This window comes from Callithrix jacchus, chromosome 10 (genome assembly GCF_049354715.1).
Source record: "Callithrix jacchus isolate 240 chromosome 10, calJac240_pri, whole genome shotgun sequence".
Taxonomy (NCBI): Eukaryota; Metazoa; Chordata; class Mammalia; order Primates; family Cebidae; genus Callithrix; species Callithrix jacchus.
In genome coordinates this window covers 51,012,296-51,038,952 of record NC_133511.1, presented here as the reverse complement: position 1 = coordinate 51,038,952, position 26,657 = coordinate 51,012,296, and the positions used below count along the sequence as shown (strand labels likewise).

Here is a 26,657-nt window from a genome sequence, read left to right as displayed (position 1 = left end):
CCCAGACTCTCCACCCTGATACATGTAAGACCTTTCACAGTGTGAGCTGCCTCCACCTTTCTGAGCTCAATTTTTGTTGATCTTGCACTGCTCTACATTGCATCTCACACCAAATCACTTTTATTTTTAATTTCATTGGTGCCCAGGGTCCCTATGGTTTTACACTTTTTATGTGATACCGTTCCCATAATCTACTCATCCAATTTACATACCATCCTGCTGTGAAGACTTCCTCATTTCCCCATCTGGTTAGTTGCTCCTGCTGTAATCCCACAGGTTTTATACACATCTTTAAAAGCATCTTTTACATGAACACTTTATGTATGTATTTACCACAGCAGGGAGGGATATCAATGAGGATAGGGACTGTGCTTCTATGTCACTGGAGCTTGACATGTCATGATTCTTAATGTGATAAAATATTTATTGAATAAATAAATGGACAATTCTGTGAAGGGAGAGAGGTGATTTTTGTTATCACTACTTTACAGGAAGTAAATAGCAGACCTCCTATTTATACCCAGAAGTGTCTGGAGGGGCTGGCCCTTTAGGACACCGTTTCCAGATTCATCCTGATTACTGTGGCCAGTGCAGCCTGACTCATTTGAATTGAGTGCAATTTCTGCCAAATGCAGTATCTCTCAATCCTGGGTGCACATTAAATAGTTCATAGCAGGGTGCCTGCCACTTAATGATATGCTTAAATGTTTATGGGAAAAAGAGGGGAAAAAACACTGAAACTGCCTTTCTTTTTTAAACTCTTAATTCTTTAGGTCTTTTTGTTTCTTATACTAACTTCCTCCAAGTTTCATCATTAGTTTAAGTGATTTTAATCTGATTTTAACTCCCTTACTAATTCCCCAAGGTTTCGTTTCCCCTTTTCTCAACTAAATTAAGAAGTTGTAGACTATATACTTGAAATTATAGTTAATTGAGGTTGGCTCCAGAATTTCTTAGGTGTTTAACAGGATTTTTATTTGAAGCTACTTATTCCTGACAATTTCCACTCTTAAAGTGTGGAGTTCTTTTAAAAGGGCTGTTTTTCAGTGAAAATTTCCAGATACTCCTCAAATGTGTTCCATCATTAGCCAGGAGCCAGGAGGAAATAGAGCTCCTGGGATGCTGTTATTTCAAACCCAGATAGGGGCTCCAAGTTTTTCCCAGTGGTCTCAGTAGAAGTCGACTGTGTATCTTCTACTGTATTACTCCCTTTGAGCCCCCAAATTCAGCTGTTGGTGAATTGAATGACACATTGACTAGGCATGATTATGTCATTCCATGGTTTAAAATCCTCCCATGGCTTCTCACACTTTTTAAAGTAACATTGACTAATTATCTTTCATGCAAAGTCCTGCATTATCTGGACTAAACCACATATACCTACAGATATCCACATAATATCCTTCCTTTCAGTCCATCTGATCTCCCTGCAGTGGCCCAAAAGGATACCTCCGTTCCTTCATGCTGTGCTTTACTCCTCCTAGAGTGCCTTTTTCCCTCTGTTAATTTGCCCAGATTTCTGCTATTCAGTTTTTGGAACTTAAGTTCAGGTGTTGCCTAAGGAGCACCTTGACCGACACCACTCATCCCTCATTTAAGCAGATTCTATCTCCTCTTTCTGTTTTCCCAAGGCATGAAGGGTCCTTCTCTGCTGGCATTCACACCACATTGTGCTGAATTATTGACCAGACTTCAGCTCTTTGTAAGACAGGCATATTTCCTCATTTGGCTTTGTATTTCCAGCAATTGGTGCAACGCTCATTATAGGCACTGTGCTAGCTGACGGGGATTAGTGAATGGTACAATCCACCAAGATTCAAACTAAAATTATCAGCATCTCTGAGATTCTTTCTTCTCCAGGTTCTGATATCTAAACACTAAAAAGTGATTCATAAGATGTTTAATTCATATTCTGTTAAATAATTTGATAAAATTTTGGACTCTCTTGGGAAAAATACCTAATTCCTATGTATTTAATATACAGTTTATGAAACCTTATAAATAACATGAATTCAATCTCCCGGTTTGTAGGGCTGAGGGCCCCACAGGGTGTGGGGTGTCCCTTATGCAGTGCTGAGGTGCAGGATCTGAGAAATAAAGAGACAGGACACAGAAGTACAAGGAAAACGCAGCTGGGCTCGAGGGGCCACACCATCTATGAGTAGAGTCAGGTGAGGCCCTCAAAGTCCAGATGTGTGTGTATTTCTTGTGTATAGGTTAGGGGGCAGGGCAGTGAGTGAAATCATCTTTAAGGATAGTGATAGGGTCGTGAGCAATAAAACAAGAGGTCCATCCCCATTAGGTCACTGAGGCATGGAGGTAGGCTCTGAGCAGTGAAGAGGGTGCAGTGTGCAATACCTCTATCTATGGGCAAGCTACTTACAGGATGATGCTTTAAGTCACAGAGCAATGACAGAGGTGTCAGGGTTACAGCCACCTACTGGCAGCTTCCAATGAGTTCTATAGGGGAATGCTTTTTGAGCAGCACAGTATCAAGTGATGATGAAGTTCACAGTCACCAAGGTGCGATTGCAGGTCGGAGGGCAGCCTTCCACAAGAACTGGAGCAAGGTCCTACAACTCCTTTATCAGAAAGAGTGGCTGTTTCCCGAAGCCTGCCATACAACGGGTATCTTTACAATACTGAATGCTGCCGCCTGGGCAATGGGTTCTTGTCCTGGTATAACTGTTTTCCCTTAAATCATGCTCTGCACTGTGTCTGCTCCAGACATTCCTCTGACTATAAGCTGCTTATTCCTTAATTCATGCTCTGTACTGTGTCTACTCTAGGCATTCCTCCGATTATGAACTAAGATGTAGTTATATATATACATATATATATGGAAATAATGGAGTGTTAAGATATTCTTTAGGCACACATTCTATGAACTAATATGATTATATATAGAGGATTATATAAAGGGAAATAACTGAGTAGTAATGCTGTAAACTGAGATAACCTTCAAGCCTGAATTCTATAAACTAATATATGATTATATAAAGGATTATATAAAAGGGAATAACTGAGTGGTAATACTATAAACTGAGATATTCTTCAGATCTTAATTGTGACAGGATTCTGCTTAGCTCTCCTTCCTCGGTGCCTATATGGGGGGTTACCCACGCTGGTTGAATTCATATTGTTTATAACTGGCAGTCACTGTAATGCACACAGGGTGTATAATGAGCAATAGGGCAATATCATTGCTTTCAGCCAACTTCCCATATAGTTGAAGAATGACACATGATCAAATAACTGCAATGCAATATGACAAATGTGATCATCAAAGGAGGAAAATGTCAGCTCTGAAAAGTTTTCATAGATGTGGCCACTGAGCTCATCTAAAAGGAGCAAAAGATGTAGGAGAATATAAACATTTAAAGAACCCTTAAGGAAGGGGCATGATTCCTCATTATTTTGGACATGCTTTGCTCATTATCATTCTTACCTTTATCATTTATCTATCTAATATTTATCTAATAGTATTCCTACCTCTAGGTAATTATTCCTACTTCTTGATTTAAAGTGAGAGATGTGTGACTCTTCCTTTCACTTGAACATTTATAGTCACTGTAGTGTTATTAATTGATCTAATTTCAATATTACTATGTGTCAGAGAATGGGAAGGCCTGAACAGAGGCAGAAGGACTACTGGCAGCAGGGAGGGAAGGAGGACAGCTGGTAGGTGGAGCAGTCAGAACACTCGCGAGACTTCACCATCTTATATGGATGTGGTTTGTGGCACCCAAAACAATTACAAGTGTGACATCAAAAATCACTGATCACAGATCACCATAAGAAATTTAGTAATATTGAAAATGTTTGAAATATTGTGAGAATTACCAAAATGTGACAGAGAAATGAAGTGAGCACATGCTGTTGGGAAAATGTCCCTGAGAGAATTCTGCAATGTGGGGTAGCCACAAGCCTTCAATTTGTAAAAATGCAGCATTTGTATAAAGCAACAAATGGAATTGCAATAAAATATGATATACCTATGCCACAGACTGGGTAGTGTAAACAACAGACTTTTTTTCTCACGATTCTGGAAACTTAAGGTCTGAGATCAAGGTGTCACCAGGGTTGGTTTTTTTTTAAGGCTTCCTCCCTTGACTTGTAGATGGCCATCTTTTTCCTACGTCTTCACAGTCTTCTCTCTGTTCCTGCCCATGCTCAAATTTCCTCTTCTAAAGACATCATTCATATTGGACTAGGGTCTATACTAATGATTTCATTTCACCCTAATTATCTCTTTAAAGATCTTATCTCCAAATAAAGTAACATTCTGAAGTATTAGGAGTTAGAACTTAAATATTTGAATTTTACAGGGACACAGTTTAGCTCATAACATGTTATAATCCCCACTTCCCTGAGAAGAAAAGTGGAGCACACGAAGTTAAGTAGCTTGCCCCAGTTTGCAGAATTATTACCTAGCACAATCATCCAGCTCCAGAATCTGAGGCTAACCTTTAGATTGCCACATTCTCTGTTCACATATTTTATTTTAAAATGAGAAATAAAATTCACAGACCTACTGAATCAATTTTTAGGTTCTCTCTTTGTTTGTAGTAAATTCCCAAGTGGCAAAAATTTGCCTATGGCAATAGCACCCTCAGTGTGCCTGATCGCATCTGATCTTGAAAGCTAAGCAGAGTCTGGTCTGATTAATACTTGGATGGGAGACCAAATAGCAACTTCCTTGTCTAAGGAAATGAAATTGGCTCCTGTATTAAGCTGTAGAACTAATGGTCTCCTCTCTGGCCAAATATAATGGCCACAACAAACCATGAGCGGGTGCTCCCTGCATGTCAGGCACTGTCCTTGGTGCGCTGTACACCTCGTCTCATTTATGCCTCACAGCTCTTTGAAGTCTGTTATTATCCACATTATACATGAGTAAACTGAGACTTACAGAGATTATCTCCTCTCTCCTCACAAAATCAATACCAGGAATTTGAAACAAGTTTTCTTAGGAGGTTTTGTATTTCTGGCTTCTCTTCTTACTCCCATATCCCAAAGCCAAAGTTAGGATGACTTGTATAAGTCTTTGCATTTGTGGAAACTGGACTTTCCCCTCTTGTATGTTCATCTGGCAGGTTCTCCCTATGTTCACAACAAGATATAATGTACTTCTTTCCTCAATTCCCTTCACTTTCACTGGCTGCTGTGAATGTGAGCTGTTTAGGACCCTTTCAGCACTCTCAGAGTCACCTTCCAGGTACTCTGTAGCCCTCTTCAGGAGAGTACTCTGAGCTCATCATTACGGATACGTCCAGGCCGAGATCCATAATCTCATGTTCATGGCGTCCCCTTTGACCCACTTCTCTGTTGTGACCTCGTACCCTACTAAGCCAGTGCTGGTCTACAGGTCCTCCTGACCTGTGAATAAAAAGGGGTTTCAAGTCTACAAAGATAAATCACATGTATTTAGACCACTGATGTTAGTGTTTCACAACTGTGCAGTCATCCTTTCTTGCATACACTGAGAGATTTTGTAATCAAATGTCTGTGAGGTGAGGTAAAATCACAGATCCCTAGTTCTCACTTCTGTGTATAGCTGTGAAAGGCTTCTAAATGTTTGGAACAAAACATGAACTCCTTGTCTACCTTTCCATTTTAATTCCTAATTACTGATTTCTTGAATGTTAGTGGAAAAGCATTAAACTTAGAACACCTGGATTCTGGTCCAAGCTCTGCCAGCTGGGTGATAGAATAAAAGTCACAGCAATTTAAAAAGGAACCCCAGATCTTCTACTGCTTGCAAATTCTTTTTTTTTTTAATTTTTTATTGGATTTTAGGTTTTGGGGTACATGAGCAGAGCATGCAAGACAGTTGCGTAGGTACACACATGGCAGTGTGCTTTGCTTTCCTTTCCCCCTTCACCCACGTTTGGCATTTCTCCCCGGGCCATCCCTCCCCACCTCCGCCTCCCACTGGCCCTCCCCTTTTCCCCCCTATAGACCCCAGTGTTTAGTACTCCCCTTTCTGTGTCCATGTGTTCTCATTTTTCATCACACGCCTATGAGTGAGAATATGCAGTGTTTCCATTTCTGCTCTTGTGTCAGTTTGCTGAGGATGATGTTCTCCAGGGATGATGTTCTCCAGATTCATCCATGTCCCTACAAATGACACAAACTCATCATTTCTGATTGCTGCATAATATTCCATGGTGTATATGTGCCACATTTTTCCAATCCAGTCTATTATCAATGGGCATTTGGGTTGATTCCCAGTCTTTGCTATTGTAAACAGTGCTGCAATGGACATTCGTGTACATGTGTCCTTATAGTAGAACAATTTATAGTCTTTTGGATATATACCCAGTAATGGGATTGCTGGGTCAAATGGAATTTCTATTTCTAAGGCCTTGAGGAATCGCCACACTGTCTTCCACAATGGTTGAACTAATTTACACTCCCACCAACAGTGTAAAAGTGTTCCTTTTTCTCCACATCCTCTCCAGCATCTGTTGTCTCCAGATTTTTTAATGATCGCCATTCTAACTGGCGTGAGATGGTATCTCAATGTGGTTTTAATTTGCCTCTCTCTGATGACCAGTGACGATGAGCATTTTTTCATGTGATTGTTGGCCTCATATATGTCTTCTTTTGTAAAGTGTCTGTTCATATCCTTTGCCCACTTTTGAATGGGCTTGTTTGTTTTTTTCCTATAAATCTGTTTGAGTTCTTTGTAAATTCTGGATATCAGCCCTTTGTCAGATGGGTAAACTGCAAAAATTTTTCCCCATTATGTTGGTTGCCGATCCACTCTGGTGACTGTTTCTTTTGCCATGCAGAAGCTGTGGAGTTTCATTAGGTCCCATTTGTCTATTTTGGCTTTTGTTGCCAATGCTTTTGGTGTTTTGTTCATGAAGTCCTTGCCTACTCCTATGTCCTGGATAGTTTTGCCGAGATTTCCTTCTAGGGTTTTTATGGTGCCAGGTCTTATGTTTAAGTCTTTAATCCGTCTGGAGTTAATTTTAGTGTAAGGTGTCAGGAAGGGGTCCAGTTTCTGCTTTCTGCACATGGCTAGCCAGTTTTCCCAACACCATTTGTTAAACAGGGAATCCTTTCCCCATTGCTTGTTTTTGTCAGGTTTATCAAAGATTGTATAGTTGTAGATATGTTGTGTTGCCTCCGGTGCCTCTGTTTTGTTCCAATGGTCTATATCTCTGTTTTGGTACCAGTACCATGCTGTTTTGATTACTGTAGCCTTGTAGTATAGTTTGAAAACCGGTAGTGGGATGCCCCCCGCTGTGTTCTTTTTGCTTAGAATTGACTTGGCTATGCGGGCTCTCTTTTGGTTCCATATGAAGTTCATGGTGGTTTTTTCCAGTTCTGTGAAGAAAGTCAATGGTAGCTTGATGGGGATAGCGTTGATTCTGTAAATTACGTTGGGCAGTATAGCCATTTTCACGATATTAATTCTTCCTAACCATGAACATGGAATGTTTCTCCATCGGTTTGTGTCCTCTCTGATTTCATTGAGAAGTGGTTTGTAGTTCTCCTTGAAGAGGTCTCTTACGTTCCTTGTGAGTTGCATTCCAAGGTATTTTATTCTTTTTGTAGCAATTGCGAATGGCAGTTCGCTCTTGATTTGGCTCTCTTTAAGTCTGTTATTGGTGTAGACGAATGCTTGTGATTTTTGCACATTGATTTTATATCCTGAGACTTTGCTGAAGTTGCTTATCAGTTTCAGGAGTTTTTGGGCTGAGACGATGGGGTCTTCTAGGTATGCTATCATGTCGTCTGCAAATAGAGACAGTTTGGCTTCCACCTTTCCAATTTGAATACACTTTATTTATTTTTCTTGCCTGATTGCTCTGGCTAGGACTTCCAGTACTATATTGAATAGGAGTGGTGAAAGAAGGAATCCTTGTCTAGTGCCGGATTTCAAAGGGAATGCTTCCAGTTTTTGCCCATTCAGTATGATATTGGCTGTTGGTTTGTCATAAATAGCTTTTATTACTTTGAGATACGTTCCATCGATACCGAGTTTATTGAGGGTTTTTAGCATAAAGGGCTGTTGAATTTTGTCAAATGCCTTCTCTGCGTCAATTGAGATAATCATGTGGTTTTTGTTTTTGGTTCTGTTTATGTGGTGAATTACGTTGATAGACTTGCGTATGTTGAACCAGCCTTGCATCCCCAGGATGAATCCTACTTGATCATGATGAATAAGTTTTTTGATTTGCTGTTGCAATCGGCTTGCCAATATTTTATTGAAGATTTTTGCATCTATGTTCATCATGGATATTGGCCTGAAGTTTTCTTTTCTCGTTGGGTCTCTGCCGGGTTTTGGTATCAGAATGATGTTGGTCTCATAAAATGATTTGGGAAGGATTCCCTCTTTTTGGATTGTTTGAAATAGTTTTAGAAGGAATGGTACCAGTTCCTCTTTGTGTGTCTGGTAGAATTCGGCTGTGAACCCATCTGGACCTGGGCTTTTTTTGAGTGGTAGGCTCTTAATTGCTGCCTCTACTTCTGACCTTGTTATTGGTCTATTCATAGTTTCAGCTTCCTCCTGGTTTAGGCTTGGGAGGACACAGGAGTCCAGGAATTTATCCATTTCTTCCAGGTTTATTAGTTGATGTGCATAGAGTTGTTTGTAATATTCTCTGATGATGGTTTGAATTTCTGTGGAATCTGTGGTGATTTTCCCTTTATCATTTTTTATTGCATCTATTTGGTTGTTCTCTCTTGTATTTTTAATCAATCTGGCTAGTGGTCTATTTTGTTCATCTTTTCAAAAAACCAGCTTTTGGATTTACTGATTTTTTGGAGGGTTTTTCATGTCTCAATCTCCTTCAGTTCAGCTCTGATCTTAGTTATTTCTTGTCTTCTGCTGGGTTTTTAGTTTTTTTGATCTTGCTCCTCTAGCTCTTTCAATTTTGATGATAGGATGTCAATTTTGGATCTCTCCATTCTCCTCATATGGGCACTTATTGCTATATACTTTCCTCTAGAGACTGCTTTAAATGTGTCCCAGAGATTCTGGCATGTTGTGTCTTCATTCTCATTGGTTTCGAAGAACTTCTTTATTTCTGTCTTTATTTCATTGTTTACCCAGTCAACATTCAAGAGCCAGTTGTTCAGTTTCCATGAAGCTGTGCGGTTCTGGGTTGGTTTCTGTATTCTGAGTTCTAACTTGATTGCACTATGGTCTGAGAGGCTGTTTGTTATAATTTCAGTTGTTTTGCATTTGTTGAGCAGTGCTTTACTTCCAATTATGTGGTCAATTTTAGAGTAGGTGTGATGTGGTGCTGAGAAGAATGTGTATTCTGTGGATTTGGGGTGGAGAGTTCTGTAAATGTCTATCAGGTTTGCTTGCTCCAGGTCTGAGTTCAAGCCCTGGATATCCTTGTTGATTTTCTGTCTGCTTGATCTGTCTAATATTGACAGTGGAGTGTTAAAGTCTCCCACTATTATTGTGTGGGAGTCTAAGTCTCTTTGTAAGTCATTAAGAACTTGCCTTATGTATCTGGGTGCTCCTGCATTGGGTCCATATATGTTCAGGATCGTTAGCTCTTCTTGTTGTATCGATCCTTATACTATTATGTAATGGCCTTCTTTGTCTCTTTTGATCCTTGTTGCTTTAAAGTCTATATTATCAGAGATGAGAATTGCAACTCCTGCTTTCTTTTGCTCTCCATTCGCTTGGTAAATCTTCCTCCATCCCTTTATTTTTAGCCTTTGTGTATCCTTGCATGTGAGATGGGTTTCCTGGATACAGCACACTGAAGGGTTTTGGATTTTTATCTAATTTGCCAGTCTGTGTCTTTTGATTGGTGCATTTAGTCCATTTACATTTAGGGTTAATATTGTTATGTGTGAATTTGATACTGCCATTTTGATGCTAAGTGGCTGTTTTGCCTGTTAGTTGTTGTAGATTCTTCATTGTGTTGATGCTCTTTAGCATTTAGTGTGATTTTGGAATGGCTGGTACTGGTTGTTCCTTTCTATGTGTAGTGCCTCTTTTAGGAGCTCTTGTAAAGCAGGGCTGGTGGTGACAACATCTCTGAGTACTTGCTTGTTCGCAAAGGATTTTATTTTTCCTTCACTTCTGAAGCTCAGTTTGGCTGGATATGAAATTCTGGGTTGAAAGTTCTTTTTTTTAAGAATGTTGAATATTGGCCCCCACTCTCTTCTGGCTTGTAGTGTTTCTGCCGAGAGATCTACTGTGAGTCTGATGGGCTTCCCTTTGTGGGTGACCCGACCTTTCTCTCTGGCTGCCCTTAGTATTTTCTCCTTTATTTCAACCCTGTTGAATCTGACGATTATGTGCCTTGGGGTTGCTCTTCTTGCGGAATATCTTTGTGGTGTTCTCTGTATTTCCTGCATTTGAGTGTTGGCCTGTCTTGCTAGGTGGGGGAAATTTTCCTGGATGATGTCCTGAAGAGTATTTTCCAGCTGGGATTCATTCTCTTCGTCCCCCTCTGGTACACCTATCAAACGTAGGTTAGGTCTTTTCACATAGTCCCACATTTCTTGGAGACTTTGTTCATTCCTTTTTGCTCTTTTTTCTCTGATCTTGGTTTCTCGTTTTATTGCATTGAATTGGTCTTCGACTTCAGATATTCTTTCTTCTGCTTTGTCAATTCGGCTGTTGAAACTTGTGCATGCTTTGCGAAGTTCTCGTATTGTGTTTTTCAGCTCCTTTAGTTCATTCATATTCCTCTCTAAGTTATCCATTCTTGTTATCATTTCCTCGAATCTTTTTTCAAATCTTTTTTCAAGGTTCTTAGTTTCTTTGCATTGATTTAATACATGATCTTTTAGCTCACAAAAGTTTCTCATTATCCATCTTCTGAAGTCTAATTCCGTCATTTTGTCACAGTCATTCTCCATCCAGCTTTGTTCCCTTGCTGGTGAGGAGTTTTGGTCCTTTCTAGGAGGCGAGGTGTTCTGGTTTCGGGTGTTTTCCTCCTTTTTTCGCTGGTTTCTTCCCATCTTTGTGGATTTATCCGCTTGTCATCTGCTTAGTTGCTGACTTTTTGATTGGATCTCTGAATGGACACCCAGATTGTTGATGATGAAGTATTTCTGTTACTTGGTTTTCCTTCTACCAGTCTAGCTCCTTCGCTGTACGACTGCTGAGGTCCACTCCAGGCCCTGCTTGTCTGGGGTGCACCTCTAGCAGCTGTGGCACAGAAAGGGATGCTACCAGTTTCTTTTTCTGCTATCTTTGTTCCAGGATGATGCCTGCCAAATGTCAGTCTTTTGGATATAGAGGGGTTAGGGAGCTGCTTGAGGAGACAGTCTGTACTTTATAGGAGCTCAATTGCTGAGTTGTGAGCTCTGTTGTTCATTCAGGGCTGTCAGGCTGCTATGTTTGATTCTGCTGCAACAGAGCTCATTAAAAAAACCCTTTTTTTCTCAAATGCTCTGTGTTGGGGGGGTTCGGACTTTATATTTGGATGTCCGTTGAGGTGTCCTGCCCAGCTAGGAGGCAGACTAGCCACTGTTTGCCTGCCGAGGCTCCGCCCTGCTGTTTTGAGGTTTGCCCTATTGCTGCAGGCTCTACTGTTCTGCTGTGGTCTCTGCCACGCCCTGCGGCGGAGTCTCTCTGTTGTAGTGGGTTGCCTCAGCAACGGCAGGCTGCATCAGCAGTGGGCGTGTATCTCAGTTGGGGCAGGTTGCCTCAGTAATGGTGGACGCCCCTCCCCCACAGAGTGTCTCGGACCGTCTGTTTGGGATCGTTTGAAATCGCAGTTTTGTTCGTCCCACTGGGCTATCCCAAACGCTCTGTCCCTGCAATCCCCTGGGCTGGCCCACTGTCCAAGTCTCATTCAGTCTCAAATCCAGCCCTCTCAAGTCTCAGGTTGCCGGTTCAACAGGGCACCCAGACAAGCGCGCCCTGTGGGGAGTGCTGGGTAGGGCCGCCCACCGCCACCCCGGCTGCCCACTTCGCCAGGCAGAGGTACTGCCTGGCGTCCCGCGTCTCCTTTATACTTGGGAATTTCCCCGTTCTGTGGGCAACAAAGATCAGTCTGGAATTGCAGCTCCGACTCACCTCTCCGCAGATTCAATGAGAGCTCCAATCCTGGGTTGTTCTCACAGCGCCATCTTGAGTCCTCTCCCTGCTTGCAAATTCTTAAACTCTTTGACTCAGTTTTTTTCTTTTGTAAAATGGAATCAAATATTCAACAAGATATTATTAAAAGGAAAATTTTTAGCCAAATTAAATTTAACATACTTTAATTGAGCAAAGAACAATTCACGTGTCAGGTAACCCTACTGAGTTAGAGTAGGGTCAGAGACTCCAGCACAGCCAATGGTGGAAGAAGGTTTATGGATAGAAAAAGAAAAATAACATTTAAAAAAAATTAGAGGGAAGTACAGAATCAGATGGGTTATAGCTTGGTGTTTGACTTATTTGAACATGGTTTGAACAGCTGGTTGCCTTTGATTGGCCAAAACTCGGTGATTGGCACAAGAGTAGACTATAGTCTGCTTACAACTCCATTTAGGTTATAGTTCACAATGTACACAGAAACCTTTAGGCTTAACTTATAATATGTAGGAGACAGCTTTAGGCTAACCTTGATTTAACAATATATTGAGTTTATTTTCTAGAAATTGCTTTATTGCTAACTTCATTTTCTGGGTTAGATTATAAACTCAAGGTTATTGGGTAAATAGCTGGCACCTACTGTGTGCATGGCACTGAGAAAAAAAAAAAGCTGTTATTCTTCAGCTGGTTGACAGCACTGATACTCCCCCAATGTTCTTGTGCCTGCTTTGAAAACAATACCTCTTCCTCTATTTGGATTTAATCCCTCACAGTGAAAAAAAAAAGAGTGATTGTGATACTGAATTTCTGAAATAAGTAGCCTGTTTAACTGATAATCTAGCATCTATTTTCTGTACCTTTCCCACTCTGTTGACAAATTCTTCATCTGCATAGTTTAAAGCTGAGTCAAAAAGTAACAGAAGCATTAGTTAGAAAGGAACGGAAGTTATCTAGTCAGAAAATGACAGAAGCTTTCTCATGGAGAGAAACAAAGGAAAGAACAGAAACCTAGACAGGGAACACAAGAGTGTCAGAGAAGCAGCCCAGGTAGGCCAGCCAGAAGAACTGGGTTCCCATCTTAACTCAGTCCTGGTTGTTCACTACTTCCTCTTTATCTGCCTTATTTTATTTTTTAGTATGATTTCATATTATCTCCTTGGTTGTATTTATTATGCTAATACATAGCCTTTCCTGATCTTGTTATAATGTATTCCTTGCTGCTCCTTGAGCATAAAGTGAGTCCTGAGTCTTCTGAGAAAAGGAACACTTAAGATGTTTAATGTTAATTAATGCAGGTGTCTGTTGGATAAACAGCTTACCATTCAAGATGAAGGTCAAGCAGAGTGTCTTAGAAGAGAGAGAAAATCTACACATCAGACTTTGGTAGTAGCATATGCATGCTCACAACTGCAGAAACCCCCATCATCCTGTGTAAACACAGAGAACAGGGTATTTACTATTACTAGCAACAGAGTTGTAGTCAAGGCCCCTTGATTCCAATCTTGACTGTACTGTTAGTTAACTGGATGCGAATTTTATTTTCCCTCAGTAAAATGAGGGGTTTGGAAGGGAAGAAAACATAAGCTACTGCTTTTTCAGAAGTGAGCCAATCATTTACATTGTTTCATTTTATCCTGAAGTATTGTTAGTTGGCATCTCACTCCCTTATTTTATTTTTGTTTTCATAGTTACATTAAAGTAGATAGTACAATCTCCTTTCTACAAATGAGCATACTGAGGTTTAGAGAGTTTGATTGGATTAAGTTTAAAGGGAGATGCTTATTATCGTTTAAAAATTACAAGTTTGTTTCAACAGGTATTTCAAAACAAGTACTACATGAAGAAACAAATAATAAAAAAGAATAGAAAACATAGAAAAGCACTGGGCTATTATACAATTGCAATTCAATAAATTTCGAATGACTAGAAATTTGAGAGGCTGGAGGCATCTCAAGCTGTAGTTCCCAAAGACAATGTGATTGTCACGTCATCTGTCCTGGCCTTTCAGAAAGATGACATCTAAGAAATATAACCAGGCCAGGCGTGGTGGCTCAAGCCTGTAATCCCAGCACTTTGGGAGGCTAAGGCGGGTGGATCATGAGGTCAAGAGATCGAGACCATCCTGGTCAACATGGTGAAACCCCGTCTCTACTAAAAATACAAAAAATTGGCCGGGCATGGTGGCGCGTGCCTGTAATCCCAGCCACTCAGGAGGCTGAGGCAGGAGAATTGCCTGAACCCAGGAGGCGGAGGTTGCGGTGAGCCGAGATCGCGCCATTTCACTCCAGCCTGGGTAGCAAGAGCGAAACTCCGTCTCAAAAAAAAAAAAAAAAAAAAAAAAAAAAAAAAAATATATATATATATATATATATATATATATATATATATATAACCACAGATTCTCTTGTATTTTCATTAGCTCACTATTCCCGTAGCTTCAGTTATTAACTAGAGGTTAGTGACTTCTCAATTCCAAAGTCAATCTTACTCTGAAATCCAGACCCAAATTTCCAGCTCATGACTTGACACCCTCACTGGAATGTCTCAAAACATCTTGCAGCCCAGCACGGCACATCCAGAATCATGACATTAACATCCTCACTTCCTATTCAGATTCTTCTCCAGGGATTTCTGTATCTGGTAATACAAACGCTTTGCTCAGTAGCATAAGCCAGAAAACGAGGCATTATCTGTGGTATCCGGCCCCTCAGTCATACTGCTTGGATTTCCAGACATCATCTTTTCAACTGGACATAATTTTCTCACTGATTTCTTTATTCCCCTTGATGCCTGCGTATCCACCAACTCTTACTCTTCCTAGTCCCTTCTCTGCAATGAAATCTGTGTGGCCTTTTACAAATGATAATCCATTTATCTTATCATTCACCATCCCAGATACAAACAGTGACTTTCTACTTCTCTTAGAAAAAAAATGCAAATCTCCCTAAGCATGGCCTCTGCTACCCTTCATGATTTGGCCTCCGTTCACCTTCCTAGCCTCATCTGGAGCTTTTTGCTCCTTGCTCCCCATAGATATGTTGGTTCATTTTCAGTTCCTTGAATTTGTCAAGGAACTTGATACTTGATGCTTGATGCTTCCCATCAAAGATCCTTTCCAAATTCCATTCTGTCCTTCAGAAATATTCTGCTACCACTTCTTTTTTTTAATCCCTCTTTATTTTTATTGAATGTCCTCAATTTCTAAAAATAAACAACCAGAGCTTGTCAACATTTTCTTAAGACTGATTATTACAAAGCCATTACAAAGTTAAATGTACAATCCACAGTACATCAGAGACACAATAATAAATGTATAATCAAATGTACTATTATTGATCACAATTTATTTTAAAGTTATGAAAAGCCAGCAACAGGCTGGACAAATACTTGATTGTGCCCATGTTTCTATGGGCTGGACAGCAGTACTGAGTTACACAATGAGAGCAATACTTCCTTTTCCACCACCTGGAAAAAGTTTGTTAGAAAAGGCAAAGGATGAGTGGCTACAGAATGGTGGTTTGAACCATATAAGATCAACAAATAATAGGTAATACGCATGCAATAAACATCTGATTGCTGAATCTTGGGTGGAAAAGCAAGGAAAATGACTACAGAAGGGAAGGGTTGAAAGGCATTTCAACTCAGAATTTTTAAAATAATGCAAGAAATAATAAGCTTTTTACAAATGTTATATAGGACAGCACAAGCCAAAGACAAGTTTATTTTCTGTAATTTTTTAGGTTGATGCACAGAGTGGTCTGCTTCTGTCCTCTTTTGTTCCAAATGAGGGGAAACATAAAACCATGTGTGTCTTCTTCCTCTAAAGCTCTGGATTATAGAAATAATCAACAAATAACATTTATTTTCTGCTACCATTTCTCTAAATAGTCATTCTTCAACTCTTGAAGAATGCACCATCAGAGACTTTTATCCAGGCCACAGACAAATGAGGCTTCCCCATTAACTCCTGTTACCATGTTACATTCTTCTATATTTGCCAGTGCATAACTACAGGTTGATTTCTGAAATTGCTAGTTAGTGTCTATCTCCACCACTAGATTCCAAGTACAATAGGGTGAAAAACTTCACCAATGCTGGGCACACAGCCAGGTTATTATCTATGTTTAGGATATATTCATCCATTTTTGAATGAATAAATAGGTCTATTATATATGTGTACATAGCTTTTTGTATGTGTGGTCACGGTGGTGGTAGATGTGTTAATCAGTTCCCAAATATCCAACTATCTTAAGACTTTCTTGTTTGTTCTTTTCTTTAAATCAATGTTTATTTTATAATTACTTTTATTTGTAAAAATGTTACAAAGATGGAATGGAGAGTTCCCACATTTTCCATACCCAATTCCCCTATTATTATCATCTTACCTTGGTATGGAACATTGATCAACCTTAATGAACCGTGTTGCTAAATTATTATCAATCACAGTCAATACTTTATTTTGATTACTTAGTAGTTACCTAATGTCTTCTTCTGCTTCAGGATCCAAAACCCAGGATATCACATTACATTTGATCATCTTGTCTCCTTATTTCCTCTTGCCTTTGATGTTTTTTCAGACTGTCCTTGTATTTTGATGACCTTGACAACTTTGAGGAGTAGTGCTCAGGTGTTTTGTACTATATCCCACAGTTGATATTTGTCTGACTTTTTCCTTATCATTAAACCAGGACATGTGTTTTGGGAAGGACACCCATAGAGGTAAAGCAACATTTTCTTCACAGCATATCAAAGGTGGATAGGTGCTCAAGAACATACCCCAAAATATGGTGCCTTGGCATGCTGAGTGTTTTGAACTAAAGGAAATTGGAAGGCCTCAGAAACCAAGTCTCTGGCCTTCTCTGGCCCCTTTCTCCCATGAAACAAGTCATAGAAACTAAACGCCCTCTTTCCCAAGGCAGATCATAAAAGCTAGAACCCTTCTTTTCCAAAACAATCCATAAACCCTAAAAAATATTACTATCACATTCTCTCATCTTTCTGTGTAGCAGCTGGCCATAAAGAAATTCTCTGATCTACCTTGTTTGATAGTAGGTCATAAAACCCTCATGTCTAAGGTCCTGCCCTATACCTGGGAGGAGGGACTGCTGCACAGAGTCTCCACTCAAATTTCTACATCACTGGCCATAGCATAAAATCTAAGTATAAAAATAGACAATTTTCCGTGGGCCTTTAGTTCTTCTTTTCTGAAGTCTCCTATGACATATAAAACTTTGATTCAATAATTTATTATGCTTTTCTCTTGTTAATCTTTTGTTACGGGAGTGTTGGTCATGACCCCTATGACGGGTAGAGAGAAATTATCACACCTCTATCACCCCAAAAGGGCCATGCTATTAACATGACTTGCCATTGTGAATGTTAACTTTGATCACCTGGCAGAGGTAGTGTTTATCAAGTTTCTCAAACTGTTAAATGATTTCACCATGCTTCTTTATGCTACTCTCTGAAAAGAAGTCACTATGTGAATCCCATACTTAGTGAGTGAGAAGTTATATGTAGTATCTTCAAGGCAGAGTATCTACATAATTACATGAATTCTTTTGCATTATAGATTTATGTATTTCTTTCCATCCATGTATTAATTTGTATATTTATAGATTATATCTGCATAGACTCCTCTATATTTATTTTATACAACTTTGTTTTGTGGCTCAAACCCTTCCAGCTTTAGCCTTTAGGAGTTATTTCAGTTGACTTCTCTGTCCTTTTAATATATCTCTAACATTGTGGGTGGTTTTCCTTTCTTTGAACATATCCTTTTTTTTTTTTTTTTGAGACAGAGTCTTGCTCTGTCACCCAAGCTGGAATGCAGTGGCGTCATCTCAGCTCACTGCAACCTTTATCTCCCAGGTTCAAGCAATTCACTACCTCCTTTTCCTGAGTAGCTGGGAATACAGGCACCCATCACCACTTCTAGCCAATTTTTATATTTTTAGTACAGATGGGGTTTCACTGTCTTGGTCAGGCTGGTGTTGAACATCTAACCTCGTGATCCACCTGCCTTGGCCTTCCAAAGTGGTAGGATTACAGGTATGAGCCACCGCACCTGGCTGAACATACCCTTACTTTATGGCACTGTGAGTCACTCAATACTCATCTTGTATAATTCTTACCCCAGCCATAGAGCCTGCTATTTCTTCAAGTATCCCCAATTCCCTTTAGTGGGGAATATTTCATCTGTTGTGCCTACTTTTTCTTCTTTTGGCTTTCCAATTATGCATATGTTATATTTTTCTGAAATTATCCCACAATTCTTAATGATTTTTTATTCTTTTTTTCTCTTTGCATTTCAGTTTGGGAAGTTTCTACTAACCTAGCCTCAAGCTCACTGATTCTTTTCTTGGCCATATCAAGTCCAGTGGTATATACAACACTGCTGAAGTCTTCTTTATTTTCTAGCCTTTCTATTCTTTCTTAGTGTTTCCATCTTTCTGCTTACATTAGTCATGGCTTTTTATGCATATTCTTAAGTTTTTCTATTAGAAATGTTATTCTATTAATTTTATATTATATATAGTTATTTTAAATTTATATTATTCACAATTATTTCAGATTCCATGTCTCATAGTTCCAAAATCTGTCATATCTGACTTGGGTTCTAATGATTGCTTTGTCTCTTCAGATTTTTTTTCTTCTCTGTTGTCATGCCTTGTAATTTTTAACTAAAAGCCATATATGTTTTATTAGGTAAAAGGAACTGAGGTAAATGGGCCTTTACATAAAAAGTGTACAGATTTATGTTAATCTGGCAAGGAGTTGGACAATGTTTAAATGTTTGTCGTAGTTGTTACAGTTTTGAGATCAGAGGCCTCAAGTTTCTCTAGTGTTTTGTTTTTCTCTCTATTCTTGGTTTTGGGTTCTCGTATATACTCCACCTTAGAGACGGTTTATGTCTTTCAGCTCTTTTAGCTGTAATCCACTGTTATTATACTAGAGCTTTGTTGGATGGTGGTAAAGTATGAGAAACCTGGAAGTGTTCAAAATATTTTAATTAAATCTCAGTCTTTCAGTGAGACAGTGTACTGGGGCTGTGATCTTCACAGTACAGCTTTTTTTTTTTTACTTTTTGCCTCTGCCCCTCTGTTTGCTTCCCTGGCTGCAGTATTTCTATCTGACCCCTGTGGTTTATATTTACTTCCCCTTAGGTGAGACAGGAAGACTGAAAGAGGCTGGATTGAAAGGAATTCTCTTCCTGAAACTGGGATAAAACTCTAACAATAATTTCCCCTGGCTCACAGGGTTTTGATATGGAGAATGTCCTGTGCATATTTCACAATGGCCATTCTCCTCCTCCCTGTGACAGAGCAAGGAGAGGATCTTTCTCACGTCTTTACCATAAAAACCTGGTGGAGTTCCTGGAGGTAAAACCCCCAAACATATGGAAGTTCCCCTAAGACAGCAGCCCGCAGGGATTTCCCACTATCATCACTAGTCTAGACTCCGTCTCCAGCCATTCATCAAAGTGTTTCAGTGTTCCCACCATTTTAGGAATACAGCTGCTCCTGCTTCTAGTAAACAGATCTCAGCTGTGTGCTTCTGGATGAACCCATCTCTCCACTTTTGAGGATGGTAGTTTACCCTGCAACTTCAGTTCTCTCCTGGGTCCAAGAAAATTTGTTGATAATTAATTTGTCTAAGTTTTTTCTTATTTTAAGGATAAGAGTGACCAGAGTCTTTACATGTCAGACCCGAAAACAGGTCACATGCCAGCTTTTATTTATAAAACACACCTCTCCATATTTCCATCTGTGGTCATATTTATCTTTTTCTAATTTTTCTGTTGCGAATTTCACTGCTACTCAGATTTTCAGAAAACTATCTAGATTCAGTTCAAATTAAGTTTTGCTAAAAAGATGACCCAACCCTCTCCTCCAAAATGTCAATGTAATTATCTAAGTTAAACATCAGTATTCCCATGTGAGCTATTCTAGACACGGTTTGGTGAAATTAACTGATGTTGAGAATCACTGATGAAGAACTTAATCAAGATTAATACCTTCATTTGAAAAGGTTGATAAGGTGGGTGAGCACATTAATGGCTTCATCCATTAAATCTTTTGGTGCTGAGAATTGATGTCCTTGTCCTACTTAGGTAAATAATTTTTATTTCATGGCAGAAACAAGATTATTTATAAATTGAACTATAGGAGTAATTTTCCTCAATTGACAAAGGTACAATTTTTGCCTCAAGCCCTTATCTAGTGGCTCATTGTAGAGCAGGCTATTCCTAAATCAGTCAAAGTTTGACAGGGGTGGTGGGGACATGAATTATCAGACAGCCTATTTCTCATTAAAAAAATTAATTTACCAATTAAAAACACATGGGCTAGTACAAATAAAATGTCTACTAAAACATTATTTGTAATATGATTTCCTTTTCTGGTAAAATACATATAGAATGTTGTATATGCATATTTTTAAAACTAGATATAACAAAAGCATAGAGCAAGTACATGTGATTTTTTCTTTTCTCCTTTTTGTTTATGTTTTCTGTTTTACATAACAAGTACTGAATTTGTGAAGCAAAGAAAACCATAGAAGTTAAAACAAAAGGACTAATTTATAAAATCATAGGACTATAATAAAATTTGGGGGTTATTTGTTAAGCCAGTTTCTAAATTTTCTGTTGAGGAAACTGAAGTACAGAAAAATTAACCTTCTTAAATGTTGTAATTTCTCATTTTTGCCTGTCATAATAATGGCCATTTACTAAAGGCACTGCTCACATATACACGGCTTTGGCATTTCTATTACAGCATATGTTATATGTCATCAACTTTAAAGTTTCTTCAGTATAGCCATAATACTGAGGAGGGGGAAGAAGAGGAGAGAGGAGCTGTAATGCAGATAATAGCTTTCATGTACCATTTGTCAAGCTACGTATTTTGTGTCGTTTTAATTAATCCTCACATTAGCTTCATGACATAGATATGATTCCCATTGTGTAGAATAAGAAAAGGAAGATCAAACCGATTATAAAATTTTACAAATCTTCCTTGTAGCAACCTATACAACTCAGATGTTTATACAGATCTATGTGTAACATGACCTACAGTATATACGCAGTAAATATTTGTTTAATAATTGAACTGATTTAGAAAACATTGGGTTTGCGTGAACTAGACTTTTAGTGTTTATCAATGGACTGAAGATCCCTTACTAAATTCACAGCTGAAAACCAACTTTGACCACAAGTTTTTGAAGTTCGGATCCTCTAATAAACAAAATTGTTTCCTGTCATGGAAAAGATGATCACCACTTCTGCCATTTGGCTTTCCTGTTCTCTTCTTTATTGTACTTCAAAATGTTGAAACTGGTTTTCTAAAATTTTATTCATTGTGTTTGAGGCATGACCACTCTTCTTTTTCAATACCACCTTTTCTACCATGTACCAATCTTTGACCTGCTAGCTTAAAATGTAGAGCTAAGTAACGATAGCTTACCTATTTAGTGCTTTAATAAAAAATATCATGTTGGAAACAGGTAGGACAGATATTATTACTCCATTTTAATGATGAGGAGACTAAGTCTCCATGTTTAGTGATTTGCTTAGAGTTATACAGCCATATTAAAACATGGGGCGTGGCTGCAAGGAGAGTTCTGCAACTCCAATTTTTGTGTTCTTTCTTCTATGTTATATGAGCTGATAGTGCAAAGCCATTCCCTTTGTCATATTGTTAATGGCCCATTATAAATTATCCTACAACTTGAGTTTCTACTTCATTTTTACTGGAATTTTTCAATCCTTTAATTTTTTTAGCTTTTGTTCTAGTTAGAGTTTTTAGTTGCATGAAACAGAAACTAACTCTGGCTGATTTACATGGGAGAAGAATGTGCTGAGAGGCTATTGGGTAGCTCACAAAATTGTGGAGCAGCATGTTCAGAAACAGGTTAGAATGGGGGAGAAGAACATCAGCTAAGGTAGCCACCAAAACCATGCTATAGAACACAGGGCACTTCCTAAGCAGCAGATTCCTTTGCTGCTGCCCCTGAAATTTAGATTTAAATATTGTTATAGCAACTGTCAATGCCCATTTCTAGGATGGATTTTGATTGTCCCTGCTTCTTTGTGTCGCTATCTCTGTTTCAAAGTTATGACTTCAAAGATACTGAACCATGTCAGTATCTTCTTGACTTAGAAGTCATGACTTTGAAGGAATGAATATGTCCAATTGGCAGAATGTTGATCATATGGTCATACCCTCCCTTCAGAAAATGCTGAGAAACAAAGTTTTTAAACCACTATCATTGGAGGAAAGCTCTGTCTCCCATCAAAAATCATTAAGCCTCCACTTCACTTACCATAACATAAATGTTTAAATCATGGAAAGCCTCCCCCCAGAACCAAGAAAAATGACCAAATTCCAGTAACGTTTCCAATTTAATTTATATGTTCTTTCTCTGGTCTAACTTTCTTTGGGACAAGCAATATATTTAATTTACAACTAAGACTCAACTGTCCCTCAACCAGTAATTACCTTTATTTTTCAGCATTCTGAAGGTTCAAAACTCAATGTGTTTTATTCACTTCCTAAGAAATTATGTTTTCAAAGCTATCCTCAATATTTTTTCAAACGAGTGAACTTCTTCAAGGCCTGAAAGAATGAATTGATATTTTACAAAATATTTTTGAAGTATAAAGAATATATTCAATATCTTTCCATGTCTTGGGGTTTTAATAGATGCCTTATTCTACTTTAACAATTCCAAATATTTCTTTTACACAAAATGTTTCTTAGTCTGAATAATCCTTTCCTCTGCAGTATTTTTGAGCAGTGGCTCCGAAGGCATCGCCCTCTTCTAGAAGTTTATCCAGAAGCTAATGCACCCATTGGACATAACCGGGAATCCTACATGGTTCCTTTTATACCACTCTACAGAAATGGCGATTTCTTTATTTCATCCAAAGATCTGGGCTATGACTACAGCTACCTACAAGATTCAGGTAAAGTTTACTTTCTTCCAGAGGAATTGCTGAATCTAGTGTTACCAATTTCTTTTGAAATAGTATAAAACCTTATCCTTCTACAATGGTGTTCCTGAACCCTTTAAATTGGGAAAGTGCATTATAATCCTTAATTTATTACCAGTTTATTATCACAGGAATCAAATTCTGAGGATCTTTAAAGTTGTATTCATTTTGCTTAACATAGGGTGTTTTGTAAATAGCAACCATGGGAAGAACAGTAGAATCAGAAGGAAAATAAAAGGGTTTTGAGGCCCTGACTCTATCAACTGATTGTAGTGGGATCTTGGAAAATTTTCTCTGCATCCCTTAATCTCAGTTTATTCACCTAAAATATTGGGATCAGAACACCTTGAATAATTAATGTAAGAATGATATATTAATGAGCCTAGTACAGTGTGAAACACGGTAAACATACAGCAGTTTTGGAATTGTCTTTGGGAGTTTCTTGCTAGGGTTATCAAGCAAATTTGCTGAAATCTTGATTTTAGGCATAGTTAATAATAACAATAGCTGTTATAATGTTAATTGCTCTATGATGAAGGTATCAGTATGAAACAATATTCCTGAATAGAAGATATCAGTATAAAACAAACTTCCTGCATAGAACCATGTCAGTATCTTCTTGACAAAATAAGGAATGAATCGTAGTGTTTCCCTCTATCAGAAAGTCCACTATGTACATATTCTTTACATGCATTATTAATCAACCATATATGAGGTATTATTCTTTCAAGATAGAGGTGAGAACACTGATACCCAGAGAATTTAAGTTGCTTTCCCAAAATCAAACACCAATATGTGGAGGAGCAAGACTTCAATTCTAGGAGGTCCTCCTCATCTCACCACACTATAATTCACCTAATGCATAAGGGTCCATCATCAAAAACTGTGTGGCTTGTGGGCAGGAGGTATGCAACAAGCATTGATGTTTCACTGTATTCACTGATAAGTCATGAAACATAAAAAAAAAGAAGATAAACAAATGAATGAAACTTTACTTTCTCACTCTTGTGCTCGAATTCAGTAACACATGACTGGCATAGTTTTAGACCTGAAGAAGCTCCAGTGTAGAAGAGAGACAACTGTGCAAGGAAGTAAAAATCATCAGGCTGTGTTATGTGCAGTAAAAGAGTCGTAAAGAAAATCCCATCGCAGTGCTGAAAAGACAGCCATAACTACTGAAGGGTTCACCCTAAAAAGAGAAGGCAAGGCCTTGAGAATGAGTAGGCAGGTGTGAGATAGAAAAGGGCCAGGAATAAGCTAGGCTAAAAGAACAGCAAGAACAATGGAGGTGGAAAATGTACAGTATATTTATGAACGCTGAATTATTCTATTTGAGTAGTATGAACAGTGGAAAATGACATGAAGAAGGCAAGTTGACTCCGTTTATAATAGTTAACACATACTAAGATTTTTATTTGCCAGGAACTCTTCTCAATGTGCTATATGTATTATTTCCTTAAATCTTCATAATTACTCTATGAAGTAGGTATTATTACTTCTTTTTCCTTTTCATATTTAAGACTCTAAGGAAATAGAGTCTTAAAGAGTGTAAATAAATCATCCCAGGCCATTTACCTAGTATATAGTATAGTACATATACAATTTGGGGCTAATAGGAGGGCCTATAGGTTATCAACCTTGTTCTGCCCTTTGAGGGACAATTAATTGAAAAGATAATGCGTTTAACTGAACTGTTTTGCTTTATCTGAATACTATAGCCAATAACCTAAATGCTAACACAGCTGACAAAGAAGATCAGTTTTTGGAAAATCTTAAGATCACTAAGATCAGAGAATTTTGCAAAGGGTGGAAGTGTGGTAAGAGGAGGTGCTTCCTGTACATCTCAAGTAACATGCCCTCCCTTTCTTCTATGAAAACCACAGTACATAAGGAAAGGAGCTTATTGGTAATTATTTTTCAAAGATTTTCCATTTAGGATTTTATGATTTAGTCTCTGTTTCCACTTCCAAAACATGCTAGACTTTTATGGGTTCACACTTTTGAATATGCTATTTATTTTTTTCTGCCTGAATTCTGACTCTGTTTCTCCATTTGTCAAACTCTCAGATATAAAAATCATTTTATACTTAAACATAGGCATGTTTAATCACACCTTTCCCAGAGTTACATAGTATTTTTTTCTATGTATGAATCTTTCCTGGGTTTTATTCTCCCCCAAACCCCCAAAATCAGAGTTTATCTTGCAAGCTTCTCCATTCTAAGCATCACATTGATCTGGTATGGACTGAAATAAATAATCAAATTGAGTGTAAGTGATATTTATCATGAAGTGTCATTCCTCTTAACTAATATAAGTGAAACTTGGTAGAAAAAATGCGACATCTCTTAACATTCAGGTAATTCTTGGATATATATTTTAAAACACTTTTCAAGTATTCTATCATACCAGGTGTTTTTTATGTGTCTGTATCAAGTTGTTTATTCTTTATACACGTTATTAATCAACCATATACGAGGTATTATTCTTCCAAGATAGAGGTGAGGATACTGATACCTGGAGAATCTAAGTGGCTTTCCCAAAATCAAAAACCAATATGTGGAGGAGCAAGATTTCAATTCTTTCAAATTGAAAGGGACAAGATTTCAGTTAAATATCTTCACAAATTTTATAATGGAAGAGAAATATCTTAAACAACTGCTTGCTTAAAAAGTCATTTATTTAGAGAGATGCCTATCTCCAGGGATTGATGAAGTGATATTTCAGATGACATCAATATGACAGGTAGAATTAACTAGTTGAAAAGGAGGGCATGATAAATTTGGGCCATATTGTTAGAATGATGCAAGTCACTGATAAATTTTAAGAAGGTTATAATCAAATTTGAATTTTCTAAAGGTTATCACAGCTTCAGTGTGGAGAAAGCATTTTAGCAGCTGCAAAGCACATGCAGAAAGGCAGGGAAATTCTATTATAAAAGTCTGGAGAAGAGGTGAAGATAGTTTAAATCGCAGTGGTGGTGGAAGGAAGGGAGATAGAAAGCATGAAATAATTTGACATTATTTTGAAGGCAAAATTTACAGAATTGGCAAATGATTTATATACCAGGAGATTAGGAATGGCTTTATGCTTTCCGGTCTGTGAAACTGATGAATGGTAGTACAATTCACTGATATAATAACAAGAGGAGCAAAGAAATACATGGAGAACATTTATGGTTTTGTTACACAGTGAAATGAAGTTATATGATGGTAAATGTGTCTCCTGAGAAGCTGGATACACAGGCCTGAAACTCAAAAGTGGTATCTGGCCCTCAGATCTTAATGCAATAGAATATCGGCATATAAACTGTTAGCTAAGCTAATTTTTAAAATCCTATGGAGGGGTGATTTTTATTGTTATACAGGTAAGTAAATAGAGAATCAGAAAGATACAGTGATTAATTTTAAACTACAAAGCTAGTAAGTGTCAAATATTTAATCCAAAACTACATCACTCCATCACTGCACAGAGAAAAGGGTTCCCTTTAACCCCCATATCATCTTCTACACATAGGCTCCGCCTCTTTGTTCCTTCCCTAGTAACCAAACGGATACTTTTTACTACAAAGGCAATAAAATTTCATGGATGAGCCAGGGGAGAGGAGGCTCAATGAGTCATATTAGAGGCTTGGAGGTATTTATTTCTAATTA

At 38.2% G+C, this 26,657-nt stretch overlaps 1 protein-coding gene across 1 annotated transcript in view; it reads left to right on the top strand.

The window, feature by feature from the left end:
* Positions 1-26,657, top strand: part of TYR (tyrosinase) — a 112,126-nt gene that overhangs the window by 77,871 nt on the left and 7,598 nt on the right. Inside the window, exon 4 of the mRNA XM_002754705.5 lies at positions 22,798-22,979. Within this exon, the coding sequence (XP_002754751.1) occupies positions 22,798-22,979 (182 nt within the window). The remainder of the gene's footprint in view (positions 1-22,797; positions 22,980-26,657) is intronic.